The following is a 19,753-nucleotide window of genomic DNA, read 5'->3' on the forward strand; positions in this document are numbered from 1 at the left end:
TAATTTCCCCCTCCTGAGGTGGTTTAGTAGAGTAGTCTCAAAGAGCAATATGCTATTCTCTTCCTTCCTATTTTCTATAATGCATTATTTAGGAGCTGCATAAGAAAACAGTTCACTCATGATAGAGCCAAATATTTTGAGGGTGGAAAACAGAATGAATGACAACCACTTCTACTTCCTCACAAAATGCTGTTTTAGGACTCTTCTGTTAGTTTTCAAACAAAGCGCATTTTCATTATTCAGAGCACGTTTTACCTAAAATGCACAATATTGCTATGACCTCCAAACTGATCTGAAACTATTAATAGACTGATTATTGCAAATCTTTTCAGTTCAGTGCCAGGTTCTTGGGACCCTGGGTGTTGGGTGAGGAAGAACGGCCTATAAGGCTATTGATTTGCTTCACAGATTTGTGTCAGACAGGATTGATGTGGAGATAAGTAACAGGTAATTGAGAATAGCTGTACAGCTAGGCCCACACTGCAAATCTCTTTCAAAAAAAATACCAGAGACAGGTAGCTTCAGATTCCACTTCAGGATTTTTCTGCTCTATAATCAATGTGACACTGATCCCAATACTACAGTTCAGGATGCTCTGACACCTGAACTTGAAGCAAGGTTATCTCTTAAAATCTATTTTGTTCCTAGCAGAACTATCCACATCACTTTTCCTTGTAGTTTCACTCCATTAAATGACACGGGACACTTACCTTAAGAACATCCTCTCCTTGCTCCTCCAATTTCTTGCCTTGTCGCCACTGTTTCAGCAACCCTTTCAGTTTGGCATAGAGGAGAAAGGTGTTCTGCTTGAAATGCCTGAGTTCTTGATGCATCAGGTTTTTCTCCTGACTCCAGGTCTTCTCTTCCAATTTGTTCTGCAAAGTTAAGCTTTGCACCTCCAAGTCTTTCCTCCGTAGGCTCTGCAGATGGTCCTCTTCCAGCTTTGAACAGAACAACCATGCACAACATCAACAGGATATCGCCCTTGAGGGTTCATTCTTGTGTGTGTTTTTAAAATCTGGGCAAGATAAACCAAGGTTGCTCATTCTAATTATCATCAGCTAACTGTGTTTGGCAGCGGATCTGATTTTTGAGGAACCTGAAGAACACAGGCTGTAGCCTTAATTTAATTAAGCGTATGTGAATAATCTACTGAGGAAATACACAGCTCATTTACTTTAACAAGCTGCATCAGACTTGTGCAGCATAAACATTTTTATGCTCTATGTTCTCTTCATTGTATCCTTTCAATATGCTCACCATATGACGCTGACCCTGCTATTGAGGTATGTGAATTGCCTTTGCTAAATTTATTTTTGACTAGTCATATTAAGGCACCCAGAACTTCAATAATTATAGCTCCTTCCTCTCCCTTTCTCCTTTCTGAAATATTACTTTCTCTGACTTAAGGAGAGAGAGCTACTTGCCTTCCAGGACCAATGATGCTAAAACAATAAGGGACTCATCATTGGAAGCAGAAGAAATCCTATTGAGGGAGAATATGGCTACTATTGTATGCTATCTGCATATATCCAAATAAATAGCCTGGGAGGACCCAGGCTATTTAACCAACAAATAAAGAAATAAAACAGTCCACAATCTCAGAGTTGCCATAGTTTTAGAATATTTATGCTTCAGTAGGAAAGCATACTTGCCACGCAGTCACATCTACCACTTTCACATCTGTTTTATCTCTGCCAAATATTACCAATGAAACAATGAAAAGAACAAAAGAAAACTACTTTGTGGTAAGTTTCTGTTTGGAAAAAAAGTTATTTAAGTCCTATCCTGACTTCTGATCCTGAAAGATTTACTTTTAACATATATTGATTGAAATAATCATGTACATTTTAGTTGGCTGTAAGCAAGGGGGGGGGGAAATGTAACAGAGGCCAAATCTCCATGTCAATTGATTTAGACCCAATAACGAACCAGATAAATTTAATGCACAAAAATAGTTCTAGAACATACCCTACAAAAAACAATAATACTGTTTTCAGAGGCCATTCCTTTCATTAGATTCCTGGGCTATGTGAGTTTTACAACATTTTCAAGAGGTAGAATTGGGCTATAGAGAGTAGGAAAACTGCAGAACCTTACAGCATACGATATCTATGGATCTAGAAATATCCTTGTAACTTTGAGATTTATCATCTTGGCAATATGACTGAAAGCCAGAATTATAGTTCCTGTTAACACCAATTAATTTTCTCTTAATTGTATTTCCACAAGTCTGCCAATCCACAACAAAACTATCTATGAAACAGTACTGAAACACATTTAAGCAACTTCTAAATTCTTACCACAAACTAAGGAGTTTCTGATAGTCAGAAAAACAGACAAAGGTCTCTTCCAACAACCGCATTATGCATTTACCTGAATTATCTTTTCTGTAAATGTTTCTTGCTCCTCTTGGCGAAGTTTCACCTCTTGCTCAAGTTGAGCCTGAAGCTCCTGAATCGAGATATTCTGTACAGGTAAAACATGGCAGTTCCTGAGCTGATCAGCAGGACAAAAGAGTAAGGTTCTAACAGGTGTGACAGAACTACAGGACAGACATCACTGAGACACACAACTACACAGTGAAAAGACACTTCAAATATGCATTGTGTTCATATTCAGTGAGATCTAATTCCAAATGAATGAAAAATCTGCACACAGATTCCATTGCTGGATCAGGAACTGCACATGTAGACCTGTGCCCTGGGTCCATATTAGGATACACATTAAGACAGAGGGCTTTCAGGCCTTTTCTCATTTGCACTGTTGAGAATAACATGCACATCTCAGACTGTGTACATGTTGTGAAAAACTGTATCTGGATCAGAGACTAGGTATCTACTAGTCTGTGTGTCACTTGAAGGTTATGGAGGTCAACAAAAAGTTACTTATGTTCTTAGGGGCTCTATTTTATTTGATAGTAAAATGTCCAATTGATAAAAAAACAAGATTATCCATACATCTAGATTTTAATTTGCAGAATTTCAAATAGCCAAATTTCTATGTGTCATCAATCACAGCCCAACATCACGTTCGAGCAACAAAGGTAAAAGTATAATTAAATTTAAAATGTTAAATCAAGTATATATTTAAAGGATCCTTCCTGACAGCCTTGGGCAAAATCTGTTCTCAGCCTGGATCCTTGGCTGCTTCAGATGTGTCAATAATTGGGCAGGAGGAGATACAGAAAATGCAACCCCCTCCACATTTCTTGTTTTCCTGCATTTCTGTGTTGCTTGGGCAGACTGATTGTTGTATTCTGATTTTGGAAAATGCCAAAGGGGAAAAAGCTACATACAGCCAACTTGTAAAAATAATAATAATCAGATGATACTAGTGGGCCATATCCAGGGCAGCTCTACTGGTGAAAAGGACTTCTGTGCATGCAACAGAACTTCTGCCTCCTCTCCTCTCCTCTCCATTGCATGCCCTCAAAATTGGCTTTGGACGGCGGGGGACCCTCTGCAGCAGATTTTGAGGGGGGAAGGAAAGGAAAAAGAAGTTTCACTGTGCCAGTGGAATCCTGTGGGGCACAATGACTTAAGATTGGAGAAATATTCAAAAAAACAAATATCAGAGTTCTATTAAACTCATGTTAAAACTAGATTATTGTATTTTTGAGATAGCTGAATATGGTTTGAAAGTAGGATGTCTGCTAGTGGTGTGTACGCTCATTCTACATTGGCTTTGGTCTACAGGTTTTATATCCCCCCACTAAAAAAAAAAACCCAGGTGATGAGGACAAACATGTATGCACAACTGTGAGAAGTGAAACTACTTTTAAATCTCTTTAAAAGTATTGCCTATCTCCAGCTGAAGATCTGTCTTAAGCATGCTTACATGGAGGCAAGCTCCACTGAAAACAATGTCTTGCTTCCAAAGGATGTATCAAAAATATAGAAAGCACAAGTTAATCTACATGAATAAAGGAGCATGCTATACTCACAACACATGAACACTGCTCACCAAAAGTAACTGAAGTACATAAAGCTATGTTAGGGCAACATGTTATGACTATGATGGAGATAACATAAGGTGTACTGTGCTTCCCTATGCAAGTGACTCCTATCATGAGAGTTCTATGTCAGCAAAATGTAAAAGTTTCAAGAAATGAGGCTAATCTGTGAACTGCTTATGCATAAGTTTATTGCATTTTAAATGAAATGTTGTTAGCTTCCTTGAATACAGCTTTAATAGACACAAAGTACATGACTAAAATCTTTTAATTAGTAATTCCCGTCTCTAAAGATTTCTAGAGAGCCTGATCCTCAAGCGCCCTTTAAGCAGAAGGGGAAATATGCATACCAGTCTCCCAGTCTAATAAATAAACAATGAAGAGCTAGTTAATTAGTTAATTAATTAATTAAAGTATTTTGCTGAATTTATATTGTTCTGCTCATTTGGAATGGTTTTTGCGTATTTTATAATTGTAATGATTTTATTTGTTTTATAATTGCATTTTCTGTTGTAGTAACCTGCCCTATAACTTTGTAGTGAAAGGCAGTTTCACTATAAAAAATTTAGAAGATTTTTAAATCTTCTAAATAAAGATATAACACATTATTATTTATTAGCAACAATAACTGGAGGAAACAATATTTCTACTGGCAAGTCTCGGCATCAGTGAGTCTAATATTTGTGGTGTTTACAGTGTATTGTATACACAACATGAATAGAATCTATACTTCCATGGGTGGAGTTCATTTAGAGAAAGTTGGACTGGAAGAGGGTGTGAGTCACAGTAGGTGTGAGGTGGGAAATGATGGCTGAGAATGGCAGATGAAGAGTTGGGATAGTTCTGTAGGGACAGAGAGGAGAGGGAATGAGATGGCAATAAAAATGAAAGTATAATTCTTTTAAAAAAGAAAAATACTATAGGAAGAATGGCGACATACCAGCAGCTCCTAAAGGAAGAACAGGGCCAATTAAAACTGAGACCATATGAAGATGTGACCCAATACTGTACTACATGGTTACAATATCACCAAATTGCACAAATCAGGATAAAGTAATAGGATTTGAAAAAGAAGAATCAAAATTACAAAAAGTATTATTACAAAACTCAAAAAAGAATATATCCAAAATGTATAATTTATTATTAGAATGGGAATTAAAGGATGAAGAAGTAAAAGAAGTTATGATCAAATGGGCATGTGATATAGGATATGTAATTCTGCTGGACCAATGGGAGAAATTATGAAAATATGATATTAAATTCATGGCATGTTATACAATAAGAGAAAATTTTATGAAAATGGTGTACCAATGGTACTTAACTCCGGTAAAACTGGCTAAAATTTACAAATTAAAATCGAATACATGTTGGAGATGTAAAAAAGAAATAGGAACAATGTTTCACATGTGGTGGGAATGCTGACCTATCGAACAATTCTAGAACGAAATTTATGAAGAACTCAAAAAGATGTTTAAAATATCTTTCATTAAAAAACCGGAGGCATTCCTTTTAGGTTTAATTACAAATGATATCCCCGACAATCAAAGGAAAGTATTCCTTTATGCAACAACAGCTGCCAGGATGCTTATAGCAAAAAACTGGAAAGGGAGAAAAATTCCATCAGTGAAAGATTGGCAAATTAAATTTTGTGAATACATAAATCTGGCAAGACTCACAGAATTCATAAGGGGACAATTGGACCAGAAATTATTAAAAGAATGGGGTTGTGCTAAAGAGTATATGAAAAAACATTGTTCTGGAGTAAGTATGTTGGTATGTAATGAATGATGCTTTACAGGGTTAAAGAAAAAAAATGGTGTAAAAAAAAAAGTACAAAGATGGATGTAATCTAACCAGACACAACAATATAGTAAGAGTAAATTTTTTGAGGTCTTAGAACAAAGGAAGGAAGTCAATATGTGTATATGTACGTAATGATATGGTTTTTTTCTGTAGATGTGTGCTTTTCCGTTTTTGTTTAGTTTAGTTTTGTTTCATTTACTTTTTTTTTGCTTTTTCTTTTCTGCTTTTTTCTGTATATTCCGTTCTTTTTTGTTTGTATAGTATTATTTTGGATTCAATGTTTGTAATTTTTGTTATGATTCTGCATTGAAAAAAAGAAAAGGGAAAAAAAGAAAAAGGAAAGTATAGAGACCTAGGATAACTGTAACGGTATGTTAGTTTAGGCTATTAGCACTATTAATATTACTTGTTCCAGATATTATGTTTCCCAGTTAAATATATGTTTACATTTTAATTATCTGTGTTCTGGCCTGGGTGGATACTAAGGTTAGTATATCTCACCCCATATTGTATTGTGTGGATGTATTCACATAAATGGGAGAGGGCCTTCTGAGTGGCTGCTCTCAGACTTTGGAGCTCCCTTCCTGGATAATTTAGACTTGCTCCCTCTCCTTGTTGTCCTTTCACTGGCAGGTGAAGACTTTCTAAACCACTTGAATCCAGACTTAACATAACAGCTGACCGATTGACCCCCTAACCATCAGAGGACAGAGTCTTCTAAGGGATCCCAGGAATTTCACACAAATATAAGGTATGTTTCCTGATTTGTCATGAAAGCTGAATTGCTGAAGCAACGATACATTCTTATAACTCTATTCATCCCTATTATTCCCTTTCTTTCTTTTGAGTAATTATATATTTGATGCAGGTGAGGCGACATTCATCATTATGACCTGGTTACATCAGAGGGAAAAGGGGGGTGGGGAGAGTCACAGCCCCAGAAAAATAAACTCATACAATGCAGACTATTGGATAGCAGAGTCTACCACAGCACTGTTGAACATAATGCAAATGCAGAACAACACAACTCACAGGCATCCCAATCCAGGGAAATGGCTGTTACTTTTACTGGAATCAATATTTTTACATCTCCTACCACATCCATAGCACCAATCCATTATTGGGAAGATATGAGCAGGGAGTAGGGGGATAAGAAAATAGGAAAAACCTGACCTGAGTCTGGCCACACTACACTACTCCCTGCTCTCAATCCACCTAACAACATATCAGCACAGCAGAAGGTTTCTACTCTCGTCCCAATCAGCCAAATGGGAATGCTGTTGCATTTGTAGTTCCTAGATTAGGTTCTAATGCACTGAACTCTATAGATTCATTTTAGAAAACTCAACATTAATTTACAAATATTTCTTTTTACATTTGTTGTTCAATTTCAAAGCTTGCTTACTAAAAAAAAAAGTCCTCCCACTCCTAAATCCATAACAATCTTAAGACAGTCCTTTAACTAGGGCAGTTAACTAGGAAGAAGGATTGGTTTCTATGTTTTCACTGCTGAAAAGTCTTTTCCCAACGCTTTCTGATTATAGAATAACAAGAAAACTTTGGTATGTTTCTTACTCTCCAAAAGCTATAGAATTTTGTAAGTTTGATGCACAGTGAAAATCAAAAGAGATATACATAAAATCAAGAGAGAGACACACAAGAAACTGGTGGAAGGTCACTTGGACTCACAAATTAATGTACATTCAAATAATGATGAAGAGTGTTGCCATTTTGGGTTTGGGGGGGATGGCATCCGTTTTTAGCCCATGTGCAACTATTTTGAAAATTGTATTTCATTGATTCAATTTCAAACATGCACCAAATAATAAAAAAGAAAAGCTAAGAAAGTATTTGGGGAAAGAAAAAGAGATGAGCAGTTCCAATCCCTGTTTGCAAATATAAATAAGTAAACATATTATGCTTTCACTGACATTGTACTGCATACCATGCTCTTATTTTATATTAACGTGATATAGTTTTAGCCTTAAAAAAGTATCAAAATGAATTAAAATGCGCATTTTAAGATAAAGTATCTTCAGAAATGCACAAAATACATATCTGAGTTTAAATTTTCACACGTCCTTTTAAAATAAAAAAACACAATATGAAAACAGGGCCGAACATACTTAAGAGTAATTACATCTAAAATTGATACGAATTTATCTTACCATTCAATATTACTTCATAAATCCAAGTATTATACATAAACTATATTTCATTTAGTTAAAAATAAAGTCCAGATTCTAACTCTAATTTAGAACATTCCACTTTATGAAATATAATAATATGATAAAAGCTAATTTGGTGCCAAGCAAGTCTATACCTGAAACTTTTGCCAAAATGATGACCGGGGATGTTGAACAATATTATGCACCATTTTCTGAATGTGTTTAGAGTTTGAGTATCAAAAATGGTTTTATAATGGGCATTCCAAGACTATTATTTTGTCAGCTTCATGCACACTCTGGCACATATGTAAAGTATTTGTTCTTGCTGTTAGGGTTTTTACTTATGATTGCATAAATGTTTCAAGCTTATCTTGAAAGTGAATTTACAAGATCCACATGCAACCATTTAATTGGTGAAAACATGCAAATACATACACACAATCTAACACAAGAAGGGAATGTCTACACAGATTACCGGTAGCTGATGGTTGTGCAACAATGAAAAGGCTATGGAATGTCTAATGAAATATGCTATTGGAAATAAAACATATATTCATATAATACATTCTATGAAAGTTGAAACCATAAAAGAGGGAAATTCAAAATTTTTAGGTTTCAACTCAGTCCAATGTGATCTTTTATACAGAGAATTCCCTGCAGATACAAAATGAAAGTTAACAAAACAACAACTCTGATTTACAGATACTTGTGTTCTAGACTGTTACTTACAATACAAGCATATTAAATAACAAAACAATATATTCATCCATTTTGACTAAATGTCTTTACTGTTTCTTATTTAGATAAAAGGCATTTGTGCTTTTCTTTGCTACCACTAAGGTAGGGCAAGGGAAAGGAGTTTCTCATTTCACTATACTTTTCTTATGCTTGGTTCACAACATGCTACATGCTGTTTCAGCCCACCGGGCTGAATTGAATCTACCGGTAATGTGTGAAGGCCAACCATTAAGCTTCAACAAAATTCATCCTTGCCCTGTCTAAGCTGCACTTGAGAGACAGAAATTGAAAGCACTTGTATAATGATGAAAGGTGGAACCATGAAAAGCAAGATATTCCCCTTGGTCACAATTCCATCAGATATTTATTGGCAACACCATAAGAAGAAACAGGATACTAAATTAAAGTATTATAGTTTTGAACAGGAAGATTTCTGTTCAAAATCTGTAGGTACTCACTCAACAGTAGAGCAAAACTTTTACTCCATTTCTTATTTTAGAAAACTAAGGCTCAAACTGCATGCCATGAGGAGATTTGTGATATTCTTTTCTGCAGTTTTATTTTTATTTTTAGAATCCCAAAGCCACCTGGGACAGGCTCTATCTAAGCAAAAGATGGACATAAGTAAAAAGGCTGCTTAACTCTGACTTTTCTGGTCCCTTTTTCTAAAGCTAAAAACCACAACCTGCCCAATTTGCTTCCTGTGCAGTGTGAGGAAATTTCTGTTTGAGAAAATACCATCCCAAGGCACACAAACAGAACCAAGTAGCCCTGTTCTTTTGTTCTGTGCTATTTTTCTTCTTGTTACCATTTCACAAAAGTGTTTATGTGACACTCCCTTCAGTTTCAAAAGTAATTTGTCATGCAGAATGGCAGAGGGCTTGTTTAGGAATTCCAAACATCTTAGGGCTTGTGGAACAAGCAACATGCTTGCTCCACATTAATGAACAATGTTATAATAATACTTAGTTCTGTCCCACAAATTAAAGTATTTTCTGAGACAGCAGGTTCACAATTCAAAAGACACAAAGAAAGAGGAAAAAGCAAGGCAGTGAAAGGACAATTTATGAAGTGGGATGACTGGCTATGGATCCAAAAGTGGTTCCTGTGTTCATATTTGATATCTGGAACCTTAAAGTACACTCCCAATTGTTGTTTGGGAGCAAGGATTGCTGTTAGTGCCAATCAGCTGGCATAAAGCCCTGCTGGAGTTGACAGGACTATGGAGTTCCCTGGCCAAAGTGGGGATTGCTGTGATTGGCAACTAGCCTATCAGCACTTGCTAGAAATGCCTCCTTTGCCCGTATAGCTTGAAATCAAGCCACATGGGCAAGAAACATGTTTCCTAGGGAAACACTTGACCTTTGACATCAGGTAACTGACAGGTGGGTAGACTCACTGACCTGTCAAAGTGGCCTGTGAGCCACTCTGGGGGTGGGGAGTTGGGACCTGGCCTGCCAGCTGAGCCCCGTTACCCTACTCCTGCACGAGAGTGTTGTAAATGAAACCCAAATGTAATCTTCTGCAAGGAGAAACATGAGAACTATTACAGAATCCACATCATACAGCACAGTGTATATAAATTCAATAAAGAAGAAGAACTCCTACTCCAGCACTTGCCCAAGGTTTTGTAGTCAGCGCTACTAGCTATTTCCCTTCTGCTTACAGTTCCTCGGAGCCAATAGTTTGTTCATATTAAAGATTTAGAAATGTAGTTCTCTCTCGCACAATAGCAGGGCTCTATTCTATCTGTGAATAATGAGTTGAAATGTTTCAGTAGGAGCTTGTCTCCTCCCCTGTGCTGAACTAGTTGAATGACTAGCTTTAATGAAGAAAATAAGAAGTCTGCTCTTAAGACTTTTTTTAAAAAAAGACAAGTTTCTTTCAAAGCATATACTTAACCCAAGAGCTTACCTACTAATAATACTGTATGCTAATAACTACTGGTGCAGCACAAATAATGGCAGCAATTTAAAGTAACTTAAGACTAGAGGGTGGTTCCAAATTAAAGACAACAGGCTTACATTGTCTGTCATCTAACAATTAATCTACCACAACACTATGTATAAAATAATCTGCAGTGGGAAAACAGACCTAGAAATTTTTTTTTGGGGGGGGCTTCTTTTTAATTTTTTTATCTTCCATCTATTTTTATTTTATTTGCAAAAAGAAATATGTATCATCAATAGCAAGAAAAAATAGCATCAAATCAATAATTTAATTATACTCAAAAAGCAAGTTTAAACCAAACTGAGGTTCACGTCCCCGTATCCATTATTTATATGCCCTATCCAACAAGATGAAAAATCTACAGATTTCCTAAGTGGCCAATGCAAAGACATTTATTCAGAGCAAAGCAGCTAAAAAGTTCCCTTTTGCCATTTTGATCTGGGAGAGCATCAATGGCACATCTACTTGGGGAAGATAACAAAATAGTGCTATCTTCAACATCATTCTTTAACAGTTTACTTCCCATTTTCTATCTTCAATGTATATAATTTTGCTCAGTTAAAATATATTTTGTATCAACAGATTGGCAAATTACTGTGAACTGGGATATCTTCTATATCCCTGCCAATGAAGGAGAAGAGGTAGGATTAATGAATCTAGAATAAATAAATTCATGGGTCTGTTCTCATAGTCACAAATGCAGATTGGAATAACTGATCCACCGTTCAGGGAAAGTTCTGAAGGAGCACTTAATGCAGATTAGTTAAACTTTAACATCTTGAAGCCACTCTTTTTCAGAGTCTTCTGTTACTCCACGTCTTTTATTCTTGTCAAATGCAAGTGGACTATTTTTCCCACAGTCACAAATGATAATCACCATTCCATGCTTTAAAAACACTTTATATGGCTAGTAAAACTCCAGTGCTTTCCCTTCTGACTGAATAAACAATGGGCTTCGTCAAGTGTTAATGCCCTCATAGCTTAGTGCCCATAGTTATGAACCAAACTATGTTAACACAAAATCTAAAATCAACACTCAAAAATAATTTCGCCACATGCAAATAACCGTGGTTTCCCTGTTTTATAATGGCAAAAAAATGGCAAATTAATGCTCTTCCTGGGATCTCTAAACTTTGTGCCATTGTATATAAATTTAATGTCAGCTTATTATAGTACAGTATAAAGTTTGATCAGTTGTTGACGTGGCCTTAGTTTGACAAAACATAGAACTGATTGCAAAACCCCCCCAAAACTCTTATCTCAGGCAAACAGGTGTGTTTTGTACACTTTTGATCCATGGATTAAAGTACAGGTTTTATTACCTGTAAAGGACTACCCTGTAACAAAAAAATCTTATGTCATCTTGCAATATTGTGTCATATACATGTCTGAAATAAATGGGTAACATTTACTTCATATTCGTATTCTCTGGGATAATATTTTTTTAAATACACTGACCAAATTTATTTATAATATCTATGCCCATCTGCATGTTTGCTCATCCATCGGATACTCCCTACTGATGTGGATAGATTCCTCCAAGTTGGTAGGCCCACCACCTGCCTCCTTGATCCGTGCCCGTCTTGGCTGATTAGGGAGTGTCCAGATGTTGCGCGGACCCCCCTGGTTGAAATTATCAATTTGTCCCTTGACACGGGGACATTCCCAGGGGAACTGAAGGAAGCAGTGGTGCGTCCACTCTTAAAGAAAGCTTCATTAGATCCCTTAGACCTATCCAATTACCGCCCAGTTTCAAATCTTCCATACCTGGGTAAGGTAATTGAGAGAGCGGTTGCTGAACAGCTTGGTAGGTTTCTGGAGGAAACATCGGCATTAGATCCATTTCAGTCCGGTTTCCGTCCTGGTTTTGGGACGGAGACGGCTCTGGTTGCCCTAACAGATGATATCCGTAGACAACTGGATCGAGGCGGGTCAGGACTGCTGATCCTTTTAGATTTGTCAGCAGCCTTTGACATGGTCGATCATGATCTTCTGGACCATCGCCTTGCAGACGTGGGGATACAGGGCATAGCCCGTAACTGGTTGTGCTCTTTTATCTCTGGTCGGGGACAGAGGGTGGCACTAGGGAGGGAAATGTCGTCACGCCACTCCTTGGTGTGTGGAGTGCCGCAGGGCGCAATTCTCTCCCCAATGCTTTTTAACATCTTTATGCGCCCCCTTGCCCAGATTATCCGGAGCTTTGGGCTGGGCTGTCATCAATATGCTGATGACACTCAGCTCTATCTACTGATGGATGGCCACACCAACTCGGCCCCTTACACACTGACCAGATGCTTGGAAGCTGTGGCTGGATGGTTTCGTGGGAGCCGATTGAAACTAAATCCTTCGAAGACAGAGGTTCTATGGCTAGGTCGGGATAGCATGGGGATGAGGGACCAACTCCCTTCTCTTGCGGGGGCCCAATTAGTGCCATTGCCTTCCGTTAAGAGTTTGGGTGTAATCCTTGACGCCTCCCTTTCCATGGAGGCGCAAGTCACAGCAACAGCCAAGGCGACATTTTTCCACCTTCGCCGCATCAAGCAGTTGGTCCCTTACCTTTCCCGCCCCGACCTGGCCACAGTGATCCATGCGACAGTCATCTCCAGGCTTGACTACTGTAACTCGCTCTACGCGGGGCTGCCCTTGAAGCTGTCCCAGAAACTCCAGCGGGTACAGAATGCTGCAGCGAGGCTCCTCACAGCGTCTCTGCCATGCGAGCATATTCATCCAGTGCTTTTCAAGCTGCACTGGCTCCCGGTGGAGTACAGGGTCAGATTTAAGGTGCTGCTTTTGACCTTTAAAGCCCTTCACGGCCTAGGACCCTCGTACCTACGGGACCGCCTCGCCTGGTATGCCCCACGGAGAGCCTCAAGGTCCATAAATAACAACACCCTAGTGGTCCCAGGCCCTAAGGAAGTTAGATTGGCTTCAACCAGAGCCAGGGCCTTTTCAGCACTGGCCCCAACTTGGTGGAACGCTCTGTCTCATGAGACCAGGGCCCTGCAGGATCTGATCTCTTTCCGCAGGGCCTGTAAGACAGAGTTGTTCCGCCTGGCCTTTGGATTGGAGCCAATTTGATTCCCTCCGCCCCCTTTTTCTTTTTTCTTTTCCTTCTCCTGCAATGAGGCTCCATTTTAATATTTTAATGTTCCATTATTTTAATGTTGTATTTTATTTTTGTTTTTAAGTTGTAATCACTCATCTTGTTTTTATTATTGCTTGTAAGCCGCTCTGAGCCCGGCCTTGGCTGGGGAGGGCGGGGTATAAATAAAAAATTATTATTATTATTATTATTATAAAGAAGGAATCTGGTACAGAGCTGGCAAGTCTGGGCCCTAAACAGACTGTAAAATAATATGTCTGTTCAACACAGGCCATTAGAACAAACTATTTAGCGTAATACCAACATGCTTCCAAACTCTGCTTATTTCTCATTGCCCTCTTTCATTTCCCTAATTCTGATTATGCCTATTCATTCTGTGCCTGGCTGAACCACAACAAAAGTTAATACATGTTGTGCACAAACATACATGCAAATTGAGGCTTGCTGCATTCTTCTCTCCTCTACATTTCAAATCTTCCTCCCCACCTGCCAATCTAGGCAATGCATCTGACAGACTTGCTGGACTGTGAATCAAACGCTGATTTAATTGTCTTATCTTGCTACTTCCTCCATGCAATCAGCCTTTTTGTAATTTTAAAATGCTGCATGTAAACTTAAGGAATCAAATATACATTCATACCCTCTTTAAAAGGTTTAAAACACTTTAAAACTGCTTTTGGAAGGTGAAGAGAATTGGGTTAGTGGCATCACTGCTTTTCAGTCAGTAAGGACTGGGAACAGTTTCCTGTCAACTCAATCCAGGATGAAAGTCATACATCTAAACAAAATGTAGTGACTGCTATTCTACAGAGATCACTACTCAACATCTGTACATACCCACGATTAAGAATTCAAATTTGGCTGGTTCCAGAACACAGCCAGATGGACTATGATGGAAACTAATGCTTTTGCAACCATTAGCAGTGACAGCTCACAATGTATCATCTATGGATAAATATACAAGTCATCATACTTATGATGCTTATGTATGCAAGCTGATTGTTGTTCTAGAGAATGAAAGTGGTTGATGTATACAACAAGAAATAGTTCTATACTGTCAGGGAACTGACATCGGAGCTAGAGGCAAGGGAAGGCTCTCAAATGATGCTGGAGAAGGGGCCAGCAGCGAGAGAGGCAGCTCAACAGATGGGGAAGCAAATCAGCGCAACACCAGGGATAAAGGGGGGCAGATGGGGGAATCGGCGAGAGGGCTCCAGGACTCTTCACCGGACACCAGTGGGGAGATCACGGGTCCTCCGCTACCCACGCCCTCCCTGCGCAGAAGACTTCCGCGCAGGGAGAGTAGGAGGAGACTTGGTGTCAAACAACTTTTATGTTGGAAAAGGTTTAAGAAACGCCCACTGACGGATTCTGCTAGCGACTGAGGCAGCCACGAAGTGAAGGGCTGTCCAGACAGAAAGGTTTAACCAGGCAACATAGCTAGGAGAGGCGGCAACTTACGCACGAAAAACCCATACTCATTACAGCAATCCGTCAGTCCCTGACGTCGCTCGTGCACAGTGACAGGCAGGGAGCATCATGAGCAAAACCGGAGAAGCTGGCGCCACGGACGGAGCAGCTGGAGTGCAAAATCTGGTGGAGAGGAACCGAGATTTGGAACAGCATGTGGCTCTTCTGACAGCGCGGCTGGACGAAAGGCGGGCTCAGGATGCTCAGGTCAGACCCACCCCCGTAGCAAGGAAGGTACCGGGACTGGTACACAAATTTGGAGGGAAACCCCAGGACTACAGTGCGTTCCGAACTGAAATAGAGTACGCGTTGGAGCTGCAACAGAATGATTTTGCAGACGATGGGGAGAGGGTTGCCTATATTGTCGGACATCTGCAGCATGGGGCCAGAGAATGGATCAGGCCCCTAATGGTGGGTAAACTGTATGCCATGTCGGACAGGGAGATGAAGGAGTTGCGGGAGTTTATTGACAATAACCTGAAAAGAGGTTTCATAAGAGAATCAAAGGCGGTGGGGAGCAGTCCGGTGTTCTTTGTGGACAAAAAAGACACCAATCAACCCAGGCTCGTTGTGGACTATAGGGCCGTCAATTTGGTGTTGGAACCCGTGACCTTCCCAATGCCCAGGATTGACGACATTTTAACACGGGTGAGGCAGGGGAAATTTTTTACCAAGCTTGACCTCAGGGGAGCATACAACTTGATTAGGATGAGGGAGGGGGACGAATGGAAGACCACAATGTTCACACCCCTAGGGGCCTTTGAGTACCTAGTTATGCCTTTTGGATTACAGTCGGGCTCCGCCTGTTTTCAAGCTTTCATGCACCATGTGTTGGGGTCCCTGCTGTACAAGAACTGCGTAGCCTTCTTGGACGACGTCTTAATCTATTCAGACAATGAGGAGCAACACGTCAGAGACGTCAGGGAAGTGCTAAAGAGACTGCAGAAGCACCAGCTGTGGGTCAAGCTGGAAAAATGTCAGTTTCACGCCAGAGAAGTCGAGTTTCTGGGGTACAAGTTGTCAGACAAAGGCCTAGCGATGGACCCAAGCAAGGTGCAGGCAGTGCTGGAATGGAAGGCCCCCAAAACCCGGAAGGACGTGCAGAGGTTCTTAGGGTTCAGCAACTTCTACAGGAAGTTTATCAAGAACTTTGCCCACTTGACAGCGCCCATCACAGATTGTCTCAGTAGCAAAAGGAAGTTTGTCTGGACAGAGGAGGCCCTGCAATCCTTTGAAAGACTGAAGAAGGCGTTCGCTTCAGAAGAGTTGATCTGGAGAAACCCATGAGGCTAGAGACCGACGCGTCTGACAGAGCCATTGGGGCGGTTCTTTTGCAGCCAGGGAGGAGCAAGCAGGAATGGAAACCGTGTGCCTTTTTCTCGAGAAAGCTGAGCAAGTCGGAGCAAAACTATACTGTGTATGACCGCGAACTGCTTGCGATCTATGCGGCGTTTCGTCGGTGGCGACATCTGCTAATAGGGGCACAGCAGAAGATCCAGGTTTGTACAGATCACAAAAACTTGGAATACTGGAGGACTGCACGGGTACTCAACCAGAGACAGATTCGATGGGCACAGGAGTTCTCCAAGTTTTCCTTCGAAATCCGATACGTGCCAGGAGAGGAAAACGTAAGAGCAGATGCTCTCTCCCGGAAGCCGGAGTACATGGAAGGAGAGGGACCGCCGGAGATACGACACGTGATCCCCGAGGACCGATGGGTGTGTGGGGGAACCTTGGTGGGGAGACGAGAACTGGCCGGGCTTACTAGAAACGATGTGTTCGCACAAACTAAAATCCGGGAACTCCGGGATGGAAGAGAAAACCAAGGGGGATTTGAGGAAAAGGAAGGGGTGCTGTACTATAAGGGGGCACTGTATGTACCAGGGGAGACCCTGAGGGGGAAGGTACTCAAGCAGCTCCACGACAACCCCACAGCTGGGCACTTTGGACAGCACAAAACCATGATGCTCGTCACCAGGCAGTTCTGGTGGCCAAGGGTGAGGGAGGATGTACGGGAATATGTACGGAGTTGCGACCGCTGCCAAAGGGCAAAGGGGGAGCGGGCTGCCCCCGCAGGATTACTGGAACCTTTACCCACGCCGGGAAAACCCTGGGAGGTGGTGTCCATTGATTTTATGACCGATTTGCCCAAGTCCCGGGGAAAGACAGCAGTCATGGTAGTAGTCGATCTACTGACAAAGATGTGCCACTTCATAGCTTGTTCACATGCGGTGACCGCTGAGGAGACAGCCAAGTTGTTTGTGGATAACATCTTCAGGTTGCATGGGGCTCCATCGAGGGTAATTTCGGATCGCGGGAAACAATTTACTTCCTGGTTCTGGAGGAAGCTCATGAGCTTGCTGCAGGTAGAGGTGAGCTTCTTGACGGCGAGACATCCGGAAACCAACGGGCAAGCAGAAAGGGCGAACAGTATACTCCAGCAATACCTACGCTGCTAGGTCAGCGAGAGGCAGAACGATTGGGTAGAGAAACTAGCGCTGGCTGAATTTGCGTACAATAACGCGGAACATGTGTCCACGGGAATGAGCCCGTTTATGGCCAATTATGGGTGTCACCCTAGGGCCTTCCCGGGGAGTGGGGAGGAAGGGTGGAGCGTACAGGCGGCAGAGCAGTTTGTGGAAGAAATGGAGGCCCTGCACCAGCAACTTAAGATGAACTTGGAACGGGCCAAGGAAATTTACAAGAGGCAGGCAGACAAGCACCGTAGGGAAGGAGAGACCATACGGGTGGGAGACCGGGTGTGGTTGTCCACCCAAGGGTTACCCTTTAAGGGGGGGTGCAAGAAGTTGCAGCCAAGGTGGCTGGGACTGTTTGAGGTAACAGAGGTGAACCCCGTGGCATTCAAGCTCAAGTTGCCTGACAGCATGAAGATACACCCGGTGTTCCATAGGTCCCTACTCTCACCGTACGGGGGGGGGGGGCGGGAATTCCCGGGACGAGAGGGAGAAGTCACCATGCACCCGCAGATAGAAGAGAGGGAACACCACAACCTGGGCACGGAAATACTCGATTCAAGGTGGCGAGGACGCCAGGTGGAGTACTTGGTAGCTTGGGAGGGCGAACCCGGGTCGGAAAACACGTGGGTTCCCGTGGAGGCAATCAATGACGGGTATCTTGTGGAGGAAATCCACCACTTGTTCCCGGATAAACCCAAACCACTAGCGAGATTCTGGGAGGAGCAATTTGGAACCACAGACGATGAAGAGGATTTTGTGGGGTTTCCTGCCTCCGAAGAGGAGGGAGGAGAGGCTTCGGAGGAGGAAGAATCAGACTAGGAGGCCCGCCCCGCGGGAAGGGATCAGAGCAGGTGGGAAGCGGGTTTTGAATCCTCAGAGGATGGCGACAGCTCCTTCCGGGGGTTCCCCGCATCGTCGGCCGAAGAAAGGGACGAAGTTGGATCAAAAAGTCGGGCTGGGGGTGGAGGGGGTCCTGGGGGGATGTCAGGGAACTGACATCGGAGCCAGAGGCGGAGGGAAGGCTCTCAAGTGATGCTGGAGATGGACCCAGCAGGGAGAGCTCAGCTGGGGAAGGAAATCAGCGCAACACCAGGGATAAAGGGGGGCAGATGGGGGAATCGGCGAGAGGGCTCCAGGACTCTTCGCTGGACACCAGCGGGGAGATCACGGGTCCTCCGCTACCCACGCCTTCCCTGCGCAGAAGACTTCCGCGCAGGGAGAGTAGGAGGAGACTTGGCGTCAAACAACTTTTATGCTGGAAAAGGTTTAAGAAACGCCCACTGATGGATTCTGCTAGCGACTGAGGCAGCCACGAAGTGAAGGGCTGTCCAGACAGGAAAGGTTTAACAAGCCAACTTAGCCAGGAGTGGCGGTAACTTACGCACGAGCAACCCATATTCATTACAATGTCCATAAAATCACAACTATTTATATGCTATCAAGCATGGAAAAAATTACATGGGCTTTCTGAAAGTTTTGTTGGTGAGAAATACAAGGAACATACTACACTGCAACCTTGTAGTGACTATTGCTTGATATAGTGTTGAGGTATATAATTTAACTTCCAATGATTTTTCAAAGCCATCAAGGTGAGCAACACACCAACCACCCACATTTCACACATGGCATTCTGGCTATCTGTTTCTTTCCAGGTCAGTTACAGGTATATCAGGGGTGGCCATTAGGATCACAGAAGTCTAAGAGTGCAGAGGTTTTAAGCAAACATTGTGGGTTGTTGTGGTTGGCTTTAGCTCAAGTTCAAGTCATAATAGCCCATATGAATTATTTCCCACCACTTTGCCTTAGCTTCTGTGACAAGCACTTATTGGTCCCTTTGAGGGCAGCAAGAGCTTTTTAATAGGCTGTGCTAACCTCTAGACTGAAACAACCCTTGTTTCCTGGCCTGTAGAGTTTAAATTCTCCATCAGCTCTGCAGTGTGGTTCGGTGGTGCCTCGTTGATGATGACTCTCTCTCTCGTCTCCATGGTCTTGGCTGCGCTGCCACTCCATCTGATCCCTCAGTTTGGACTGTTAGGTGCATGGGTGGGGTTGATAACACAAAAAAACAAAGGACAGGAGGAAATAAAAG

General features: G+C 41.7%; 1 protein-coding gene across 9 annotated transcripts in view; it reads right to left on the reverse strand.

Moving 5' to 3' along the window:
- The window catches only part of MTCL1 (microtubule crosslinking factor 1), a 104,871-nt gene that overhangs the window by 21,467 nt on the left and 63,651 nt on the right, over positions 1–19,753 (reverse strand). For 4 of the 9 annotated variants that reach the window (XM_081205524.1, XM_081205523.1, XM_081205527.1 and 1 more), the window contains 3 exons: positions 19,537–19,692; positions 2,377–2,499; positions 711–941 (listed from right to left, as the gene is read on the reverse strand). In XM_081205524.1, coding sequence (XP_081061650.1) covers positions 711–941; positions 2,377–2,499; positions 19,537–19,692 — 510 coding nt within the window. The remainder of the gene's footprint in view (positions 1–710; positions 942–2,376; positions 2,500–19,536; positions 19,693–19,753) is intronic. The other 5 variants (XM_081205526.1, XM_081205525.1, XM_081205528.1 and 2 more) reach the window with 3 other exon arrangements.

This window comes from Podarcis bocagei (assembly GCF_964188305.1).
Source record: "Podarcis bocagei genome assembly, chromosome: 8".
NCBI lineage: Eukaryota > Metazoa > Chordata > Lepidosauria > Squamata > Lacertidae > Podarcis > Podarcis bocagei.